Source organism: Xenopus laevis, chromosome 2L, assembly GCF_017654675.1.
Source record: "Xenopus laevis strain J_2021 chromosome 2L, Xenopus_laevis_v10.1, whole genome shotgun sequence".
In the NCBI taxonomy this organism is placed as follows: domain Eukaryota; kingdom Metazoa; phylum Chordata; class Amphibia; order Anura; family Pipidae; genus Xenopus; species Xenopus laevis.
In genome coordinates this window covers 47,504,281-47,525,504 of record NC_054373.1, presented here as the reverse complement: position 1 = coordinate 47,525,504, position 21,224 = coordinate 47,504,281, and the positions used below count along the sequence as shown (strand labels likewise).

At 39.7% G+C, this 21,224-nt stretch overlaps 1 protein-coding gene across 1 annotated transcript; it reads right to left on the bottom strand.

The window, feature by feature from the left end:
• Window positions 1-332: 332 nt before the first annotated feature.
• Window positions 333-15,720, bottom strand: orai1.L (ORAI calcium release-activated calcium modulator 1 L homeolog). The gene is made up of 3 exons (XM_018245679.2): window positions 15,371-15,720; window positions 4,649-4,885; window positions 333-1,119 (listed from the first exon to the last, which is right to left on the bottom strand). Exons 2-3 carry the CDS (start codon window positions 4,871-4,873, stop codon window positions 571-573), a joined length of 774 nt encoding a protein of 257 aa, XP_018101168.1. The 5' UTR covers window positions 4,874-4,885; window positions 15,371-15,720; the 3' UTR covers window positions 333-570.
• Between the last annotated feature and the right edge of the window lie 5,504 nt (window positions 15,721-21,224).

The following is a 21,224-nucleotide window of genomic DNA, read 5'->3' as shown; positions in this document are numbered from 1 at the left end:
TTAGTTACTTGTCAAAAAAAAGCATAAAGATTAAGTGGGTTATTTATCAAGGTCCGAATTTATCTAAATATCGGCAGCTACAAACTCCGATCTAACCCGCTCCGGGTTTTAACGCTTATTTATTATTACATTTTCCCAAAAATTTGCTTTGCGGGAAAAGCTCAGATTTTCATGATTTTTTCGGGAATTTCCCCCGAAATCTCCGAATTTTTCTGAGTTTTCACCTGAAATCTCTGGAAACATCGTGAAATTTCCCAAAACCCCCAAAAATCAATGGGACTGTTCCCATTGACTTTTATGCAACCTCGACAGGTTTGAGATGCCGTGTTTTTATATTCCGGCTTTTTAGCCCTCGGGGTTTAATAAATTCTGAAAAATTTGTGATTTTTAAAAAAAATTGTTTTTGATTCTTTCCCTTTGCTCTTTCTCGTTGTGTAAGAACGAGCTGCATTGTGCAAAATGTCTGACCGGAGGTTTTACACCTCAGCAAATTCTATGTCTCTGATAGGAGTGCACTTGCTCAATAGGATAGTAAATATATCCACTGACAGAAAACCTCCTCTGACTTACTCACACAACATTTATGCCTCGATCATGTCCATCAAGTTGTACTTTCAATTTATGGAGTTCTTCTATTTCTTGGTGATGACGCTCTGTTTTATGCCTCACTAGAGTACGATAAAAATGAATAGTAAAGATGACAAAGATGATGCCAACAGGCACCATGATGATGGTTGAAACCAGTGCAGAGTTCCACCCTGCATTCCCACGTGGCTTTTGGGTTGTTGTGGTTTCATTCCGTGTTGGTGCAGAGTCAATGGGTAGAAATTTTATCCAGCACAAGAGGACAACTTCTGCGAGAAAAAGAAGGATCCCAAGGGCTGTGGAAAATCCCCAGGCCAACTCAATGTAGGGATGCATGCGATCATGTGGAGATTCGTTGACAGAGTTGAGATTATGGATGTTACTCACTGCCTCTACATTGGGCAGAATGCATGTGCTGATCAGCAGGGCAAAGAGGTGGACTGCAACAAGCACTGTTGTGCAAGCACTAAATGCTATCAGTAGCAGTTGTGGGTATCCATATTTCATCTCAAGCTGGACTTCTACCATCGCAACCTGGACATTTTAATAGAGACAAATACAAAATGCTTAGGAACATTTCCCTACACAGTCAGTAATGATGCCAATAATATATATTTCATATTACCTGTATCATATATAGTGAAGAAAGTACACCCTCTTGTAAAATATAAGGATATTATGGGGAAGATGTATGAAGGACAAACAAGGGAAAGTTGTGCTCACCACTAGTTTTTAAAAACATTAGGTGGGGATGCAATGAGGCTGTGACCACAAAATACATATAGACAAATACAAGATTCCTCTGCACTCAACCCATTATCAATATGTTTAAGACAGCGACATTTTGTGCATACTGCTACTGAAAAATGCCTTACCCTTTAAACAACACAGGGATTGTTTGTCCATATATTGCAATATATTTAAGCTGACCAACTACGTCAAAGTCATCCCATATCTGGCCAGTCCTATGCTCAATTTTCATCTGATTCATTAAGAATTCAATTGCTTCGTTATACATTTTACAAAGGGACTAATTTTTACCTGCAACTTACTAGCTGCTTTCAAAGTAAAACTCCCAAACTTGGCTGCCCTTTTATTAGACACCAGTGGGATCACCTGACTATAGCTGGGAAGGGTGGGAGCTACAACATGGAGCTGGTCACTGCTCCTGTATAAACTATAACAAACAAGGGAAAGTTGTGCTCACCACTAGTTTTTAAAAACATTAGGCAGGGGTGTTGTAGCTCCCACCCTTCCCAGCTATAGTCAGGTGATCCCACTGGTGTCTAATAAAAGGGCAGCCAAGTTTGGGAGTTTTACTTTGAAAGCAAATTTTCAATTGGCCTTCATTTTTTTCTTTATATTAGTTTGTGAATGATTTGCCTTCTTCTTCTCCTGACTCTTTCCAGCTTTCAAATGGGGGTCAATGACCCCATCTAAAATGTAAATGCAAAATGTATTGCTGTTGCTACTTTTTATTACTCTAGCTCTCCTATTCATATTCCAGTCTCTTATTAAAATCAATGCATGGTTGCTAGGGTAATTTGGACACTAGCAGCCAGAAATTACAAACTGGAGAGCTGCTGAATAAAAAAAAAGAATTAACTCAAAAACCAGAAATAATGAAAAAATAAAACCAATTGCAAAATGTCTCAAAATATCACTTTAAAAGTAAATTTAAAGGGGAACAAACGCTTTAAACATGAGAAGCTATTGGTTTGGGGGTGGAATCAGGGCATAGTATTCAGGGTCGGACTGGGGGGCCACCAGGACTTCTGTCCAGGGCCCCCCTCCAAACCACCCCAGCAAGCCGCCTAAAGATCGTGTATCTGGGCGGCGGGGCCCACTTGGTTTTTTTCCCTGATTCCCGCCGGCCCAGTCCGACCCTGATAGTATGGGAACAGTAGTCCAGCACATACTAAAACAGCAATATTAAAAAATGGTTGAATGTGTAATGAGAAGTATTTCTTTATTAGGCTTGACATGTTTTAAAAATAAACACCCTGCAGCTGAACATGTTATTATCACAAAGATGTGGAAGTTACACCCACTGAAGAATGTTCATACCCAAAAGTATAATGAAATCATGCCAGTTTAACAACTTGTTTTTGTTGCAGTTAAACTTGAATATACATTGCATTGTGTTATTTTTATTTTAGGGTTGAAACAGTGCCCTTATTTAGTAAAGATGTGTATGCCCTGGGCTGATTAACACTTCCATGCAGCTTTCCAAACCACAATTGTCTTTGAAAACAAGACTCCACTTTTTGTTCCAAAAAAAAGTTCTCTCCAACAGGTCTGACTTCTTCTTCATTCAGAATATTTAAAAATTGCTGAGTCTCATATTCTGGATTAAGAAATATTACACAACTATATTGTTGGTATAAAAAGAACTTCCAGTATTTGACACGAATTGTTCTAAATACGTCATGTTTGTATGCTGATACAAGATGTTTATAAAATACTGCCAACTCTTCCTACTCCCGCACCACACTTACAACAATTCTTTTGTTTAAACTTTTCTGCCAGTACATGAAGTGTGGAATAGTCACAACCTCAAACAATGAGGCTAAGTTCAATTTAATGCGCCGGCACGTCTTGCAAATCTTGCTGTACAGTTACTAGTGTAAACCGTGTGTATCTTCTGCACATGGAAACAAACAGCTTAGCCTAATGGGTTTTTCAGTTTAAGATAATAGTCTCATTTAAATTCACACACACACACAAACCATTCCACATTTGAATTCACTGTGTGATCTATGGCTAAAGAGGAAAATTAGGTTTGTTTATAAGTAACTGTTATGTTCAGTTGTTTCCATGAATGTTTGGTGAAATGTATTGGCACACATTATTCTGCAAAGGCAGCTGATTTATTGGTGTTATTTATCTTACTGGAAGCAGCTATTACATTCAGTGCCTTCTCTGAAACAGTGGCTTCAGGTATTGATTATCATGCACATGGCAAATAAGTACAGGTATGGGATCCGTTATCCAGAAACCCATTAGCCAGAAAGCTCAGAAAGGCCGTCTCCCATAGACTCCATTATAATCAAATAATCTAAATCTGAATATTTTTTCCTTTCTCTCTGTAATAATAAAACCGTAGCTTGTACTTGATCCCAACTAAGATATTACTAATCCTTATTGGAAGCAAAATCAGTTTATTGGGTTTATTTCATGTTTAAATTATTTTTTTAGTAGGTATGGAGATTCAAATTACAGAAAGATCTGTTGTCTGAGCATTCTGGATAACAGGTCCCATACCTGTACTGTGTTCTGGCTACCTGCAGTCACAGGCAAGTTAAAGGGGTTGTTCACCTTTAGAGACACATGGTCAGATTCGGGGAGATTAGTCACCCGGTGACAAATCTCCTCTTCGTCTGGGCAACTAATCTCCCCGAACTGCCTTCCCGCTGGCTAGAATAAAAATAGCCTATTTTACCCTATTCCAAAGGAGGGTTTCTCTGCCAATTCTTTTTTGCATTTATAATCTTTTTGGGTGGAATCAATAAAAAACCAGTTAGATCACAGTCTGTAGGGTGAAAGAAACCATAGACTAATAAATAATGCTTTGTTCTTTTATTTGTCATAGCTGCAATGGCAGTACAGGTATAGAACCGTTATCTGGAACCCCGTTATCCAGAATGCTCCAAATTATGGGCTGTCTCCATTTTATCCAAATAATTACATTTTTCTTAAAATTCTCTTTAAGAATAAAACAGTACCTTGTACTTGATCCAAACTAAGATATAAGTAACCCTTATTGGAGGTAAAACTAGCCTGTTGGGTTTATTTATTGTTAAAATGATGTTTTTGTAGAAGTTATGAAGATCCAAATTACAGAATGATCTGTTATCTGGAAAACCTCATGTCCCGAGCATTCTAGAAAACAGGTCCCATACCTGTAATTGGTTTGCAGACACCTACATTTTCTTTCTTTCCTAACAACATACATGTTTTGTTTATCAAAGCCAACGAGTGGACAGAGCTGTGTCAGCCATTTTTGCTTCAGACTCCCAAAGGACCATGTATAGTGTTCTGTGGGTGCATATTACTTACATACCATAGCAAATCCAGACAGCAATGCAGATGTGCGACTGGAGGCCTTTAACTTGGCTCTGCTGAGGTACAATTTCCTCCAGGAAAGAGCCTGAACAGAATGGTGGTTGGATGTGACTAGTTCAAGGTAGCTACGTCTGACCCAGTCTCTGTAGTCCATGCCTTTGTTTCCTCTCTCTGAGACAGCAGGGGTGGAAGGATCCACTGGAATGTTAAGTTCACTACTCATGTTTATTCAGTTCTAAAAGTAAGGTGTCAAAAACGGGACAACTTTCAGAAAAATCCACAACAAACTGCAAAATTCTACTACAAGATTCTTAATCGCTAAAGTAGTTCATCCCAGCTTTTGTGTCAGATATGTCCTTGTTTTCATCATAACTTTTTGAACATCTGCCACCTAAAAAGTTGCATTTAGTAGCATTTTCTTGTATCAAAAACCTCAATCTAGGGATGAAACTTGAATTTTCTATCTTGAATTTTTGTTTGTTCATTTCAACATATTCTTACTATTCTTCCTACTGCAGACCTAAAGGACCATGGGCACTGCCATTTTGGAAATGCCGCCAATGGGGGATGAAGCACCATTGAGCACTCCTTACACTAAGGGGATTATTTCTCAAAAGTCGAATTTTAGAGTTTTTTTATACCTTGAATGAACTCGACAACTCGAATGGTTTCTTATTTAAAGGAGAAACCCTTTAGAAAAAAACCCTGTACCCCCCAGTCCACGTAGACCCCCTCCCTCCTCCACCCAGGCTAACTGCCCCCCCGGGGAAATGCCCCATACTTTATACTTACCCCTCGTTTCAGATTCTGGCAGCAGACTTCACGGCATCCATCTTCCGGGTCCTTGGTAAGATGACTGGGAGATTGCCAATTTTCGACAACTTTGCATGCACCGAAATCAACAGAGATTGCCGATCTCACAGTCAGCTTACCGAGGACCCGGAAGATGGATGCCGTGAAGTCTGCTGCCAGAATCTGCGACAAGAGGGGAAAGTGTAAAGTATGGGGCATTTCCCCGGGGGGGGGCAGTTAGCCTGGGGGAGGGGGGGTCTACGTGGGGTGGGGGGTACAGAGTGTTTTTTCTAGAGGGTTTTCTCCTCCTTTAAGAATAAACTTGAATGGAAAAAGCTTGAATCAGCAGGTTCAGGGTTAACAACCTGAAAACTCGAGTTGATCGAGTTTTCAGTGGGAAAAAAACTCGAATCGCTCAAATTGATCAACTTTGCCTTGAAACCCTCGGAAAAATAAATCCTTAATAAATTGCCCCAAGTAGCTCCACTTTTAGTGCAAAAGCTATGTTGTACTGCATATAAACTAGGGTTAATGGGTGTACAGACTTTATAGTATAGTACAGCCCCAGCATCAACTGTTATCAGTGATTGCTCAGACCGCAAGTTGGAGGGCCACAAGTTGGAATTGGGGTAAAGAGTATACGGCAATGCTATTTGGTTATTAGTACACAAATTTATACTTTTAGCAAGGGTATTTTTGGCCAAGTCACCATTGGGAATACAGAGCCTTCTCCTTTTCTCAGCTTAATCTCAGTTTCTTTTTAATTGTTTTGGCATTCCTCCAGAACAGTATAACTAAGTTCCATTTAAGGATGCCCAGATGCTCTTTCCTAAAAGGTACAAATGAAGACATTCAGCAGAAATCAAAACAATGTGGAGGGGACACCTGTACCTATCAGAAAATTAACTGTTCCGTGGCTGTGAGACTTCATGAAATACCATATTTGCAAATCCTGATTCTGTGCAAAGGATAAATATTTGTCAATGCCTTTCAGCAACTTGGCATCAATCCAGTGTCTCTGGAGATATATCCTTTTGCCTGACTGGACAGTTTAAATGAAACACATATATATACTGTATAATATATACTGCAATTATAGATAAGCCGAATATGGTCACATAATATGTTACAATGCAGAATTCACTCCATGATGTATCATTAAATAAATAACAAAGCACATTGAGAAGAAGAGAAAAAGTCACCCGCACTCTAAATGCACCTTACAGAAGTGTTCACTTTAGCGCATGAGATCCAGGCAGTGAACCATGTAAAACAGCACATACTAAATCATTCTGTGTTTGGGCATTTATGATTGACTATTTTTACATTCTGTTTGGTCAGTGTTCAGATGACTGAACTGTAAATACGCAGTTCAAGGCTCAGTGTACTGCTCAAAGGCAAGTGATACTATATGTAAGATAATCAATATGGGTAAGGTTTTATACAGTATACAGCAAAAGGCCTATTGACTAGGGTAGATTCATTTACAAGGCTGTCTTCCATTCAAGCCCCATCCTTTGCTCCCATTACTTACATTCAGAACCTGGGGTGAAAAGGCCACAGTTTGATTTATTAATAAACATAAATGATATTAATTCAACCAGAAATGGTACATCTTCAATTCTGATATAAGATAAATGAATAATACACTAGCCGCTTATAGTCTGCCGACAGTAGCATTTCTCCATATCATTAAACAAAGTAACATCCTTAGGTTAAAGGGGTTGTTCACCTTCCAACACTTTGTTCAGTTCAGATGGTTTCAGATTGTTCACCAGAAATAAAGACATTTTCCAATTACCTTCAATTTTTTATTTGTGACTGTTCTTATAATATTAAAGTGTAAACCTTAATTTTTCACCTTTTTATGACTTTCCAAAGCAGCTCTGGGAATGGGTTGTCAACTCTGTAAACTGTTCTAAATATTTAGTTGATCCATTTATCTTTCTCATTTCTCCATCTCAATTTACAAACATACTGTAGGTGAAAAGGCAACCTATAGTATAACATCTACAGTCCTATAGCTTTGGTCATTTTATGCCAGTGTTTTAAATTCTAGGAGTCATTTTACTAATGGAGTTCAGTAAGCCAAATGCAATTTTCAGATGCAAATTAGCCAAGCATGTTTCCTACAATGTCAGTGTCATTGTGGTTGGTTGCACACGTCCACAAAATTCTCTTAGTGGAGTTTGTGTAATTGTACAGTGTTTGCTGTTATAATACAGTTAGCATTTACTCAACCTGCTATAGGAAACCTGGATAGGGTTGGACTGGGCTGGTGGGCTCTAGCACTCATAGGCACCACTGACCCAGGACTGCTTTCTGCAAAGGTATCTGCAGACCCCCCTCAATTTGCTGCAAGTTTTGCAGAGGAGTTATGCAGTGGGGCAGGAGGGAAGGAATTAGTGATGAGGCATTGGGGGAAGTTTGCAAAGGGGAATGAGGTAGTAGACCCTGGTAGGCTCCGGACAACCCAGTCAAACACTGACCCCAGAATTACCAACATGTTCAGGGTGGCAGTAGCTCTAGGTTTCCCCTGATAGGTGCACTTGCACATGATTTATGAAATCAGACTAAATGGATGGACTGGATAGCTGCTTAGGGCAACTATATGGAAGTGCAAGAAAGTGTTTGGACTTTTAATAAATACCATCAATAGGTGTAAGTACCATGAGGCTGTGTTTGTAAATTACCCTTTTTATGTTTGCCAGTTTAAACATCAATAAACATGATTTTCTCTCTTTTTTTAATTGATCTGACTTTCAAATCTAGCCTTTTGGCACAGAAGTTACTGCCATGTTGGAAAACGACAGAATAAAAAAGTACTGTACATAACTAAAAACCATCAATTACAAATTTACATTTAAATACTTAATACCTTATACAACATACTGGAATTTTTGTTATTTGTCTTTTCTTCTTGTGCAACAGGATCTCTATTATATGAACAGTAATACACTCAGATATTTGCATGCCACTGTTGTTATATGTTCAATAGAAACATGAACCAGGCATGTGTATAAAGTGCGTATTATATAATCTTGCTACTGGTCATTGGTTCTACCAAGGTCAGAATTAGGGGTGGCACATGCCTAGGGTGCAATGACGGGAGCACAATTACCCTGAGGACATACTTTAACAAGTTTTATTATTTAGAGTAAAAGGAAATCATTTAAAAAAAAATTGGATTATTTGGATAAAATGGAGTCTATGGGAGATGGTCTTTCTGTAATTCAGAGCTTTCTGGATAACAGGCTTCCGGATAACGGAAGCCTGCAAATAAATGTTGCTGTTCTGCTGAAAATCAAGTAAAGTGTGTTTGTGAGTTCTATGATTCATATAGATGAGAATACAGTGACTAAAATGGATCCCTAGCACCACAATATTGAATACAGTGGGTGTCACCAAAGACTATTGTATGCACCATCTTAGTCATGACCCAAGTGATTTATAAATACTTACTCAGCGTTGAATTAAAAAAAAAAATCGGGAGGGCAAGAATACTGTGGTCTAGGGAAAACTTAAAATTTATAAACAGTACATATAAGGGAATCCTGGATTTATTATATTTATATTTGCTTTTCCATGTTCGCTTGCTGTTAATAGTATTTAACATGCCTTTGCAAAAAGTTTTATTTCAGGCTGTATCTTTCTGTGCCACAGCAAATTAAAATTGCTTTCTAAAATTAAACCTTGGCTTGGCCTCCCAAAGATTATCATAACATCCCTTGAATGTTATTTTAGAACTGTTAAAAAGAAGAGAATCGTTTTAAACGCTTTTGAGGATGACCACATTTAAAATAAGGCGATCAGATCATTTAAAATATCAGGGGCACTTCTTTAAATGCCATTTGTTTATCTCAGATTTAGCAGAAGAGTGCTAAATATATGCAAAATATTCACTGTCAATTAAAAATACCCTAGCCCTCTTAAAGAGCTGATGCTTACAGTACTGCAAAGTGTAATTCAGTCAGTAATTACTGAAGGGAGCAGACCACACAACCACGGGGGGGGGGGGGAGTTCAAGGCCCAGTAGACAGCGACAGAGGGCTGTCACTAGTTGTTACTGGAACAGGTGTGTGGGGTTCATGGGTCAATGTCCACCAACAATGGGGGCCTGATTTTTTTTTTTCTGCACTGACCAGTGTAACTGCTTTATTAATCATGATAAATTATGATTCAGGGCCTAATGCAGCAAACATGGCGTTTCTGTTACAGGCAAATTATATGGTGCAGGGCCGTAGAGCCAAAACAAGGGCTAAGCAGAAGAGGCACCTGCCTAGGGCGCAACAATAGGGGGCGCTGTGCAGGTACTTGTTCTGCCTACCCCTAGTTCTTAGTTGCTTCCCTCTGCTGCTCTGCCCTCCACTCTGCTGCTTCCCCCCTGGCACTTTCCCCTCCTTGAACCGGGTAGGTTGCCTTGGGCTCCAGGTCAGCTTGGCCCGGAACTAGGGGTAGGCAGAAGAGGCAAGTGCCCAGGGCATAACGAAAGTGGGGGCACCAAGCACGTACCTCTTCTTTCGCCTGTCTCTGGTCCGGACCCTTGTTCCCCCACTGGTGCTTAGTGAGCTTCTCCATGCTCGCTTCCCTCTGCACACGCATCACTACATCGCATTCGCACACGCACCGGGGAAGGGGTGAAGTGGCCTGCCAGGTTGCCTTGGGCACTGGCCAGCTGGACCTGGGCCTGTTATGGTAATTTATAATAGCACTACTACACCATTATATATGACCCTGACTAACTGTATATAGTTAACGTGTCCAGCCTGCTCCATCTATCACTATAAAATAACCTAGTAAAAATGAAGTTAAATGCTTGAGCAGATGCTTAAGCTGCAGTAGGGTAATTCAGCTGTCAAGGTAACAGTTTTTTCGTGTCTAATCGTGATACTTTGCTTACGTGGATGAAACAAGGAATTAGAGCTGCAGTTTATGTCTCTCTGCATTTACTGCAGCTCTAATTCCTTGTTTTACTGAAACTAACCGTTGTTTTAGCCCAATAAGCACGGTGCATTTTGCCTCAGTTGCAACCCCACCAATGAAACTGATCATAAAAGAGCACCCCATCTATGAAATTCACCATGAAACCGTATTCATGTTCTATTCATGTTTTTTATGTACTGTTGTCTGTTTATGCATCTTTTTTTTATCTACTTATACTGAAGTTGATACGGTAAGTGATGTTCTGAGACAAAGTTTTACACTACTCAATAAAAATGGCAATGATTAATAAGTCATTAATAGTGATGGCAAAAAGTCATTATAATACTATATATGTCTTATAATTAGAAGGAAACTGAATAAAATATGCAACATCCAATATATTTTAAAATGGGATGGCAGTAGTTGGATTGTAAAACAAAAAAGAAGTTTAAAACACACACCTCATATGGGGTTATCAGAGTCAGACTGGGCCAGCGTGTCATCAGGAAAAATCCCAGTGGGATCTGGGCATTAATTCATATGTCACTATGGCTATACAATATATAGTACATTCCCTGCTTATACATTTTTCTGCTTGTCAAATTCTATCTGCATGATACAAGGCCCCAATGAGAGAGATTTACACAACTCATTCTTTATCCCCAGAACTAGATGCAATTTCCTGCAGCAGATGGGAATCAGGAATCATTCAAGAACATTTGTTTACTAAAGGGAAGAATGAACAACCGTTAATAAAAGAAAGTTATGGAAAGTTTGTCTTTTGGACACTGTTAAAGGGAAATTGAGGGTCTTGTGTGACACACACATTTCTTATATGGACAGAGATGACACTTATTTCCTCGAAGAGTTTTATTTACTGAGTTTGGGGTATTTATGCCCTTTAACAATAATTGTTGTTGGAGCAAAGACACAAAACCACACTGGGCTCCCCAGTAACTGGATTTTTTCTTCTACTTTTATTTTTTTAGGAAAGAGAACCCAATCCTAAACTGTTTTTTCTTACACCAATCAACTCGTACAAATCAGTCACAGAGGGCATGAAAGTTACTGACTGAGTGCTCAGAAGAATCACAGGTGACAACTTGAACAGCTAATACCTGCAATGGGCACATTTTGAGACATCTAATCAGGAATAGAATGGGATTGTCAAACTCTGCAGGTAACTACAATGTCTCAAATAATTACTAGAATTTACAGGAGCAACTAAAATTTGGTTAAAGTCTGCCTCTGTGTTCTCACATGGAAAATCCTCTAGAATTTCGAGGATTATAGCATCCATTAAATAAAGCTTGTTGAAATTGTCTGTAAAGCATTGCACATTATAACATTAATGCCTATGTACTTGGAATAGTTGCCTTTTGTTAGCATTCATTTTTGTTGCCATTTTAGCTCAGCTCGGTTTTCTGCAACATATATTGCAGATATGCAGATGCAGACACCAAATATCACTATTGCAAAAGACTATCATGAATAGTTTATATGAACAGGCACAAAATAAACCAGAATTAAATAATCACCCCAAAACAAGGGTTCATTTTAATCTCATGTTCAAGGGTTGGGAATTTACTTGCTTGACCTGCCCCTAACCTGTGGCCAAACCAAAGTTTTAAAAGGGTTTAAAAAAACCATCAATATCTAATGACATCAGAGATGGGTGGGTTCTCTCATGGTGGTGAAAGAATGGTTTCAGGCACAGGTAAATCATATTAACATACTGGCCCTTTAACAGAGAAGCCTTCTAAATGACTAAATTGCTAAAGTAAGCCCTCAAAGCACAAATGAGCCTCCAGGATTTAACTAATAATCTGGTAATGAGTACACCGCATCTCTGCACTGCATGTAAAATTAGATGAGATTAGGTTCCTGCTCTCAGCTGAGAAGATATGGGAGCATTTCCATTTCGTACATGCAAATGTTCTGGGATATTTGCATAATATCATAGGTTTTGTTGAACACTGTGCATAGAAGGGACTCCCCCAATTTAAAGTATGCATTTACTGGGTGTGTGCATTTCCATAACACTGGACATGCAAAAGAAAACGCGTCACTTTTAAATGTATTCAGCTGAGACAGCAGACTTCAGCAGACCCCACAGTGTAACACTTTTTTATATATTTATCCAATTTTTTGTTATGGGAAAAAAAACAAACCATAAATGAGTCATAAGCATGACTGCAACTAAAAGCTGAAGATGTGGCAAACTACAAGTTTTACATTTTCACAATGAATAATGTCATTACATATTTTCATATTAAATTATGTCATTACAATACAATCATTACAATATAATGATACATTATTCAGGCAAATCACAGCTGTGGTAGCCACAGAAGACACATATTAGGGCTCTTACTGATGAGCGGTTGAAGCTGCGCTCCCCTGCGTTCCCCGGGATCGCAGGAATAGACGCGTTTAGCTTTTTTCAATGGGGCTGTACTCACCCAGGCGTGTGTAGGTGCTCGAACGCAGGAAAAATGCAGCAGGTTGCGTCTCAACCTGCGTTCGGCGCCTACACGCGCCTGTGTGAGTTCAGCCCCATTGAAAAAAGCTAAATGCATCTATTCCTGCGCTCCCCTGCGGCTGAACACAGAAAAACGGAACGCAGGGGAGCGCAGCTTCAACCGCTCGTCAGTAAGAGCCCTTATACATGTACTGATTTCTTTATATAGGTACTGTTAAAAAATTTAACTGATGTCTGTGAATTTCTCTCTTAGGGCAGGACTACACGGCCGATTTTGCAGCGATCCGACGCGATGCGCAAAATCGCAGGCATCACGTCTGATGCGACGGAAACAAGGCAAGTAATTCAATTGTCGCATCGTGTCGCATTGTTGATGCGACGCGACACGACTGTCGGATGCAGACGATGCACGCTGCGTCTGCATTCGACAGTCGTGTCGCGTCGGGTCAACAATGCGACACGATCCGACACTGCAATTACTTACCTTGTTTCTGTTGCATCCGACTTGACGCCTTCGATTTTGCACAGCGCGTCGGATCGCTGCGAAATTGGCCGTGTAGTCCTAGCCTTATGTGGGGAATATGCTGGCAGGTTATTAAATTAAACTGCCAAGAACATATGAATGCAGAGAAAATTATATACACATGTATACACCCCACTGATTATATTTCCTCTAAAGAGCTGTTTAATTTCCCAGTGCTATATAAAAGGTAAGAACAATAAATATATATATATACACTCACCGCTTGAGTTTAGGAGCTGAAACGTTGCAATAGACCACCACTTTTTTTGCACTAAACAAGTCCTGTGAGTGCGGTTTATTCTTTGTTTGTTTATATTGATATATAAAAAGCACCATGGCAGCTGATATTTTTTGTATGTGGGTGCTCCAGCTTTACCAAAGGATATATATAAATCTGTGTGGTTATGCAATAAATGTGACTTGATTCACTTAGGGGCAGATTTATCAAGGGTCGAATTTCGAAGTGTAAAATACTTTGAAATTCGACCATCGAATTGAATCCTACGAAATTGTAACGATTTTATTGTACAATTGTCCTTTGAATGCCAAAAACTTAGAAAATTGCTCTGGAAGGTCCCCATAGGCTAACATAGCACTTCGGCAGGTTTAAATTGGCGAAGTATTGAAGTCAAAGTTTTTTTAAAGAGACAATACTTCGATTATCGAATGGTCGAATAGTCGAGCGATTTTTACTTCGAATCAAAGTCGAAGTGAATTCGAAGTCGTAGTATCCTATTCGATGGTCGAAGTATCCAAAAGATTACTTCGAAATTTGAACTTTTTGTACTTTGAAAATTCACTCGAACCATAGTAAATCTGCCCCTTAATATTGGAGTGTAGCTCTATGTGGAAATTAAGGTGTAAAATTTAACCCAGCACCCACAGTAAATTAAAGAATCCATATATATATATATATATACACACACACATATGGGATCTATTATCCGGAAACCTGTTATCCAGAAAGTTCCGAATTACGGAATGTCCATCTCCCATAGACTCCATTATAATGTAATAATACAAATTTTTAAAAATGATTTCCTTTTTCTCTGTAGTTATAAAACAGTACATTGTACTTGATCCAAACTAAGATATAATCAATCCTTGTTGGAAGCAAACTTGGAAACAGCCTACTGGGTTTATTTAATGTTGACATGATTTTCTAGTAGACTTAAGGTATGAAGATCCAAATTACAGAAAGAACCGTTATCCGGAAATACCAGGTCCCGAGCATTCTGGATAACAGGTCCCATACCTATATATATATATATATATATATATATATATATATATATATATATATATATATATATATATATATAGATATATATATATATTTATATATATATATATATATATATATATAGGTATGGGACCTGTTATCCAGAATGCTCGGGACCTGGTAACAGGTTTCCGGATATATATATATATATATATATATATATATATATATATATATATATATATAGTTGCCACCTGTCCTGTTTTGACCGGGACAGCCCAGTTTTTTGAAGGGCTATCCGGGTCTAAACTGCCTGACTGTTTTTTTCAAATTAGGAAAACCAAGCAGGATTTGCTATGGGTGATTACAGGGTGATTGGCCAATCACTGATCACTATGTCATTGCAATGCCCATGACATCACAACCCCGCCCGGTGTGTCATGAACCCATCGCCATTACATCCTATATATATATATATATCTATATAGGATATCTATTTAGCTGTCTATTATCTATAGATAATCTATAGATATCTATTTAGCATGTACCACAATTGTTGAAGCAGCCACAAACTGTTTATATGTAAAGTGCACTTTTTAAATGAATAAATACAGTACTTTGAACTGTAATACAATAGTACAGTGAAATAAAATGAATAAAGGGTAAGCGTGCTTTATATTATAAATGGATTATAAAGGTAAAAACATATAACCAGCCTTTTTTTAATTATCTCTCAACCATGGTGATAAAACAGAAGCAAAGTGAAGACACAACTTACCAGGAGTTCCACTACTTCTAATCAGCCGCTTCCTTTCAGGGGTCGTCTGGCCCTGCCTTTGTATTCCCAAACAACAGATTCAGCATCACTTTGTGTCAGCCATGTCAGATGCAGATGCTGCAGGTCACCTGATGCTGAGAAGCAAGAGCGGAATAAGGATCTGGCTGAACAGAGAAACACAACAAGATTCAGGCATAGCTTATTTCCAGCTGTGAGAAGCAGTGTCTGTGCTACAGATTATCATTGGCTGACGCTGCCTCTTCCTCACTGGTGACTGTGTTCTGCATTCTGATTAGCCAGTGGGATTTTAAAGTGAAGTAGGTTACTGTCCTAGTGAAGCTGCTGAGCAGGAACAAGTGTGCTTGCACTGTGTAATGCTGCTGCTGCTGCTTCTGTCCCTGGGGATAGGATGGCTGCACCCATATGTAAACAATATCATGTTGCAAGACTCATTAAAGAGGCTAATGGTGCATGAAGAGAGACAGCTAAATCTGTGAGATTTTGATATGCTTGAGGGATAGGTGAATAAAGCAAAATACAGCTCTTTAAGTATGTGGGAAAAAATTGTTTGTGGGTGTACTAAATAAAAGCAGAGTAACGCCAACAAATGAAAGTTTTTTAAAGTAATTAGACTATAATGTACCGTTTCCCTGCACTAGTACAATTGCTGTGTTTGCTTTAGAAATACTACCATAGTTTATATAATCAAGCTACTGTGTAGCCATGAGGGCAACCATATAAGCACAGGTCACATAGCAGATAACAGATGCACACTGTAGAATACCATTGTACACATTTTATCTGCTATCTAACCTGTGCCTTTTCTACTTTTTGAGTTCAAATGGCTGCCCCCATGGCTACACAGCAGCCGATTTACATATACTACAGTAGTCTTTCTAAAGCAAACACATAACTTTTACCAAATCAAGGGCAACAGTACAGGATATTACTTTAAAAAGCTTTTATTTGTTGGTGTTATTGTTCCTTTAACATTACAGCAGGCTGAGATGGGCATTGACTGATCTTAATTTTATAGACTTTGTATAGCATTTAAACAAATAATCTGACATTTCATGAACGATGCAGAAAGAAAAGGGCATAAATAACAGCAAATGCAATGTCCCATTTTGCTCCCATAACAAATGCTACACTAACAGCTGGCTTTGTGTGACATTTTGATTCCAAAAGGAATGCTCTGTACCTCAATTGTCAAACAGTGCCACAGATTCTCAGTAGACTGAGATCAGGGATTTGACTGGACCAGGACTAATTCAGTGTTATTTTTTCTTGTGCTTGAAATCACTTTCTAGATGAAAGATGAATCTCTATGACTGATTCACAGTGAAGAAGGTTCTCTTGCATGCCCATCCCCACAGCAGGCAGGGGCGCTTCGCCAATGAGGCGAGCTGGGAATCACGCCTCAGACGGCAGCGCCCAACTAGGTACCAGGGGCGGCAAAAATGCCACTCCTGGTACTTTAAGAGCCGAATTTCCGCTTTTCAAACCGGAAATTCGGCTTTTCTAACGCAGAGAGCGCAATTATGCTCTCTGCACTAGCGTTCCGACCCTCTCTGCTGCCCTCGTGGGGCGGCAGCAACTGCAAGCTGCCTCAGGAGGCAGAGGGGCCAGGATCGCCCCTGACAGCAGGATGCTGTGGGGATGAAAATGCAAATACTACTCATCAGATACTACTCATCAGTGTCAGACTGGAACACCAGGGGCACACAGAAAACCTTAGACCATGGGCCCACCAAAATTTTTTAGATCAGGGGCCAACTCTCAGTACTATTTTCTTCCTCACCTCACTCAACCACTATTCTCCTAGTCTCCTTTCTTTACATACTAATCTATTAGTCCATTTATTTAGCCTCTATGTTCTCATAGAAATAAGGAATGGCCATGAAATAGGCCCAATATAAAGAAGCATGATGGCCCACTGACACCTGGGCCTACCGGGAGTTTTCCTGGTATCCTGGTGGGCCAGTCCGACACTGCTACTCAACTGAGAAAATGTCTTAAAATACCTGAAGATATACCCATGCCACTAGCTGTGGCCTAGATGCTGAGTAAATTGGGAAATGAAAATAACTGCTTTTCAAATAATAGAAAGTTTTTCGGTCCAACAACCTCTAAAACAGCTGTTCCTTCTTCAGAATAAAAATTACCTCTGACCAGAAACATACTGTAACTAAGAAGGGCTGCCCCCTGCCCACAAAGAATATCTCCCCCCGCCTGGTCGGCCATCAGTCTGCTTTTGTGCCAATGACACTAAAGAGGATGTGATGGTATTTTGTGGTGGGCTTGTGATGTTGGAGTTCTAAACGAGACAGGTGGCCACACTACCTAGGTCCCCTCACAGTTGTACGGCCTGCTGTATGGTAATTATGGTATTGCCTCAGACCAAGCTGTTTTGGCTTTACATTATAGCTATAGGCATCTTTATGGCACTTATTTATTACTATACTTGTTACTTATTTATTATTATGGTTGTCCTCCCTCTGTACTTTTCTATTCTGTAAAATTGTATAGTAAGGCGTATTCATGTAGCGCTTTAAAAATAGTTATACATATATAAGTAAGATGCACCGTAATACTAAATATTATTGGGAAGCGGAGACTATTTACATTTACCAGAACATCAGCAGATTGTTTTGTTTATCCCATTGCAAAATGTGGAAAGGGGTGGGAAGCTATTTGCATGTCTCCGCCAATAATGCCTTATGTGAGAGTTAAACTCTCATTTTTGGTATTAAGGTAGTGCAGGGACAGGGAGGGGGGATGGCCTGGCACTGTTTCTTTTCTTAAATGCTGCAAACAAACCTTTGGTGATTGTCTACTGAACAGAGCTGTATGTACAAGTAGAGCTTTCTAAATACAAATATGCAGGGGCGTAACTACAGAGGAAGCAGACCCTGTGGCTGCAGGGGGGCCCAGGAGGTATAGGGGGCCCCATGAGGCTCTTATTGATGAGCAATTTCAACATATATTGGTAAAACAGGACAAACACTGGATATGTTGGGGGCCCTAAAATTAATTTGCTGTAGGGCCCAGCAACATCTAGTTACGCCACTGCAAATATGCATACGTTGAAGCACCAGCTATCCCATAAGATGTATGGTAACAACCAGTTGCAATATCCCACAATAACTCATTTAGTTAACCAAAGCTGCACTCAAAAGGTCACCAATAGATGTCAGCAATATACAATATACATTGTAAAGCCAAGGACAGGAACAACTGTTGCAGCAGAAAACATATGAATCAGAAAACATATGAATATGCCTCAACTGACCCCTACAACAAAGACATTTCACATCCTTTGGAGGCTGACTAACCTAGGTCAGATATGAGTGAACCGGTCCAAGAATGGCAGTGGTTCAATCATCAATCATATACCTGGGTGGATTACAAGGGCAAGTTAATGACAAAGTAAGGGCAAGGTAAGGGCAAAGTAGCTGGGCTGGCAGCTTTTCTCTCTAAGACTTTGTCAAAAGCACATAGAGGGGCAATGCTGGCAAATTTGATTTAAGATTAACTGGACATGCCACTTAGCAAGTCACAGTAGCCCCATGATGTCATCTGGCCTGTTCTGTGACCTACCTGTCCCCTTGTCCTGACCTTGTAGAGCAAGATGGCAACCCTACTTGTCTAAATGCTGTTTTGCATATCCCAGACCTTGATGTGTATGATGAGCTTGTATATAAGGCTTCCTCCTGACTCTGTCATGCAGGTCATGTTTGTGCAACCAACACTGCACCATGACAGTACAACCAGTCCTTTTTCAGTCAACCCTTCCTGCAGCTCCTGCAGTTATTTAAAGAAGAACTAAAGCCTAACTAAAGAAGTAGGCTAGATGCGTGGTACATTATGTTTTGGACTTCTATACTAGCCCAAGGCAACCACAATCCTTTAGCAGGGAAGATCTGTGCCTCCAAATATGACCCAGTAGCTCCCAATCTCCTTTTCTGCTGATTCTCTGCACATACTCTGTGCTGCTTTCAGCTACTGAGCTTAGGGACCAACTCATAATACACTGTTTATACAGAATAGAATTGTCACAATAAAAGGCTGATTAATACTTAATATGGATAATAACTACATGGCAACACACAAACCAGTGCAATTAGCATCAGAATGTAATAATCAGTCCTGTAGTATCAGCTTATATTGCAGACAAAACTCATTTTCTGCTTGTAAATTTGCTGCTCAGAGCACACTGAGCATGTGAGTGTCGTAAATACAAGATGGTGACCCCCTGTGACAAGTTTAAAATCCTGGATCATTGCTGCTATTGAGAAGCTGAAACTTTAGGCTGGTGCAATAAGGTCATTATATAAAATATGGCATTTTTACCCATATTCATTTTTATGGTTTATTTCTCCTTTAAGGGAATTGCCTTTGCCTTCTGGCCGACATATACACAAATTTCCCATGAGTGACAAATCTCATTGTGTTTTATTGCCTTAGGTCTAGGAAGTGCAAAAACTGTGGAAAGGAGCAAATCCCATTGACCCAGGTATATTATGGATATTCCTTAGTTCCATAGTCTAGGAGGCCTCCCATAGTTCCAGTTGTAGGAGACAGTCAGGACCAACTAGCAAGAGTATGTCTATGTTCCACCTAGTAGAAACAGTGTAAGGGTTAGCCATTCCCATGTGCCAACCACCAGATGGGAATGAGATTCTTGGACAAGATTGTATTTAATGCATTCACTTGCCCAATGTTGTATGTGCTGTTCAATTCATTCTGCATCCAGATAACTTCTGATTTGGTCTGTGCTGAATGGGATTTGAGGAGAATGGGCATAAATGGGTTCATAGCTCAGTGCCATTGTCTAGCGCAGTGATCCCAAATGTTGCTCTCTGCCCCTTGGATGTAGCTCCCATTGGCCTCACAGCAAGTGATTTTTTTTAATTCCTGCATTGTTCACACCTGTAACGCCTCTACTGTTCACACACCTAAAGCCCTGTACTGTTTACACACGTAAAGCCCTGTCCTGTTCACATTTTATACAGTGCCCCATTGTTCACCTGTTTACACTTCATACAAACTGCTGGAGGGGTACCAGAATTGTGTCACTGTATGTAGCACAACATGAACTGTTCATAGTAGAGTGGTCCTGATAGGTTTTCCTGTCTCCTGATCCATTCTGCCTTCCCTGTTCTCCCTGTGTGTGCCATACTCTACCTGCCGAATGTTCAGTGTGTGTGTGCCATACCTGCCCTATGCTACCAGTGGGACGTGACCCTGGTAGGGTTTGTTCTGGGAGTTTGTTAGCAGTTTGAAATTGTTGTTAGAAGCCCCTATGGTGTTTCACCATGTGCTGGGGGGGGGGGGGTGCTGTGCTATCCACAGGCAGATGAGGCATATGGATTTAAGTGCATGTTTTAATTTAATACAACTTAAATTTTTCATGGATGAGTGATATCCCTGCAGTTAGCACCAATCATTTGTTTTTTTAGGTGTGTTACCACCTTGTGGACATGGTCTTAACATTCCTTGTGATGACATGGGTGTGGTTTAAAGTGGGTGTGGTTTAAAAACAGGCAGTGGCCAACACTGATTTCCATTATCAGCCCTCCACCATCTAGGCCAGAAAAATTCTGTCTCTCAGTACTACAGAAGTAGGACAGCACTGCTATACAGTATTCTTTGCCATAAAGCATTTAAAACAGGAACCAAGAAACTCACAGTGCTATAAAGTATATATAACATGATCAATGAGACTAACCATAGAAGCATATATTCCTGGACCAATGAGTGTCCATTTTTATTGTTATAAATTCTTTCAATTTTTTTCATATATTTTTTTCTGTGTGCTTATAAAAAATTTTTTTTTGCAGCAGCAGAAAAA

Coding starts and splice junctions, on each gene's coding strand:
- orai1.L (XM_018245679.2), bottom strand. CDS start 4,873: ATGAGTAGTGAACTTAACATTCCAGTGGATCCTTCCACCCCTGCTGTC. Junction 1,120..4,648: donor TGCTGTCTGGATTTGCTATG/GTATGTAAGTAA, acceptor TAAAATGTCCAG/GTTGCGATGGTAGAAGTCCA.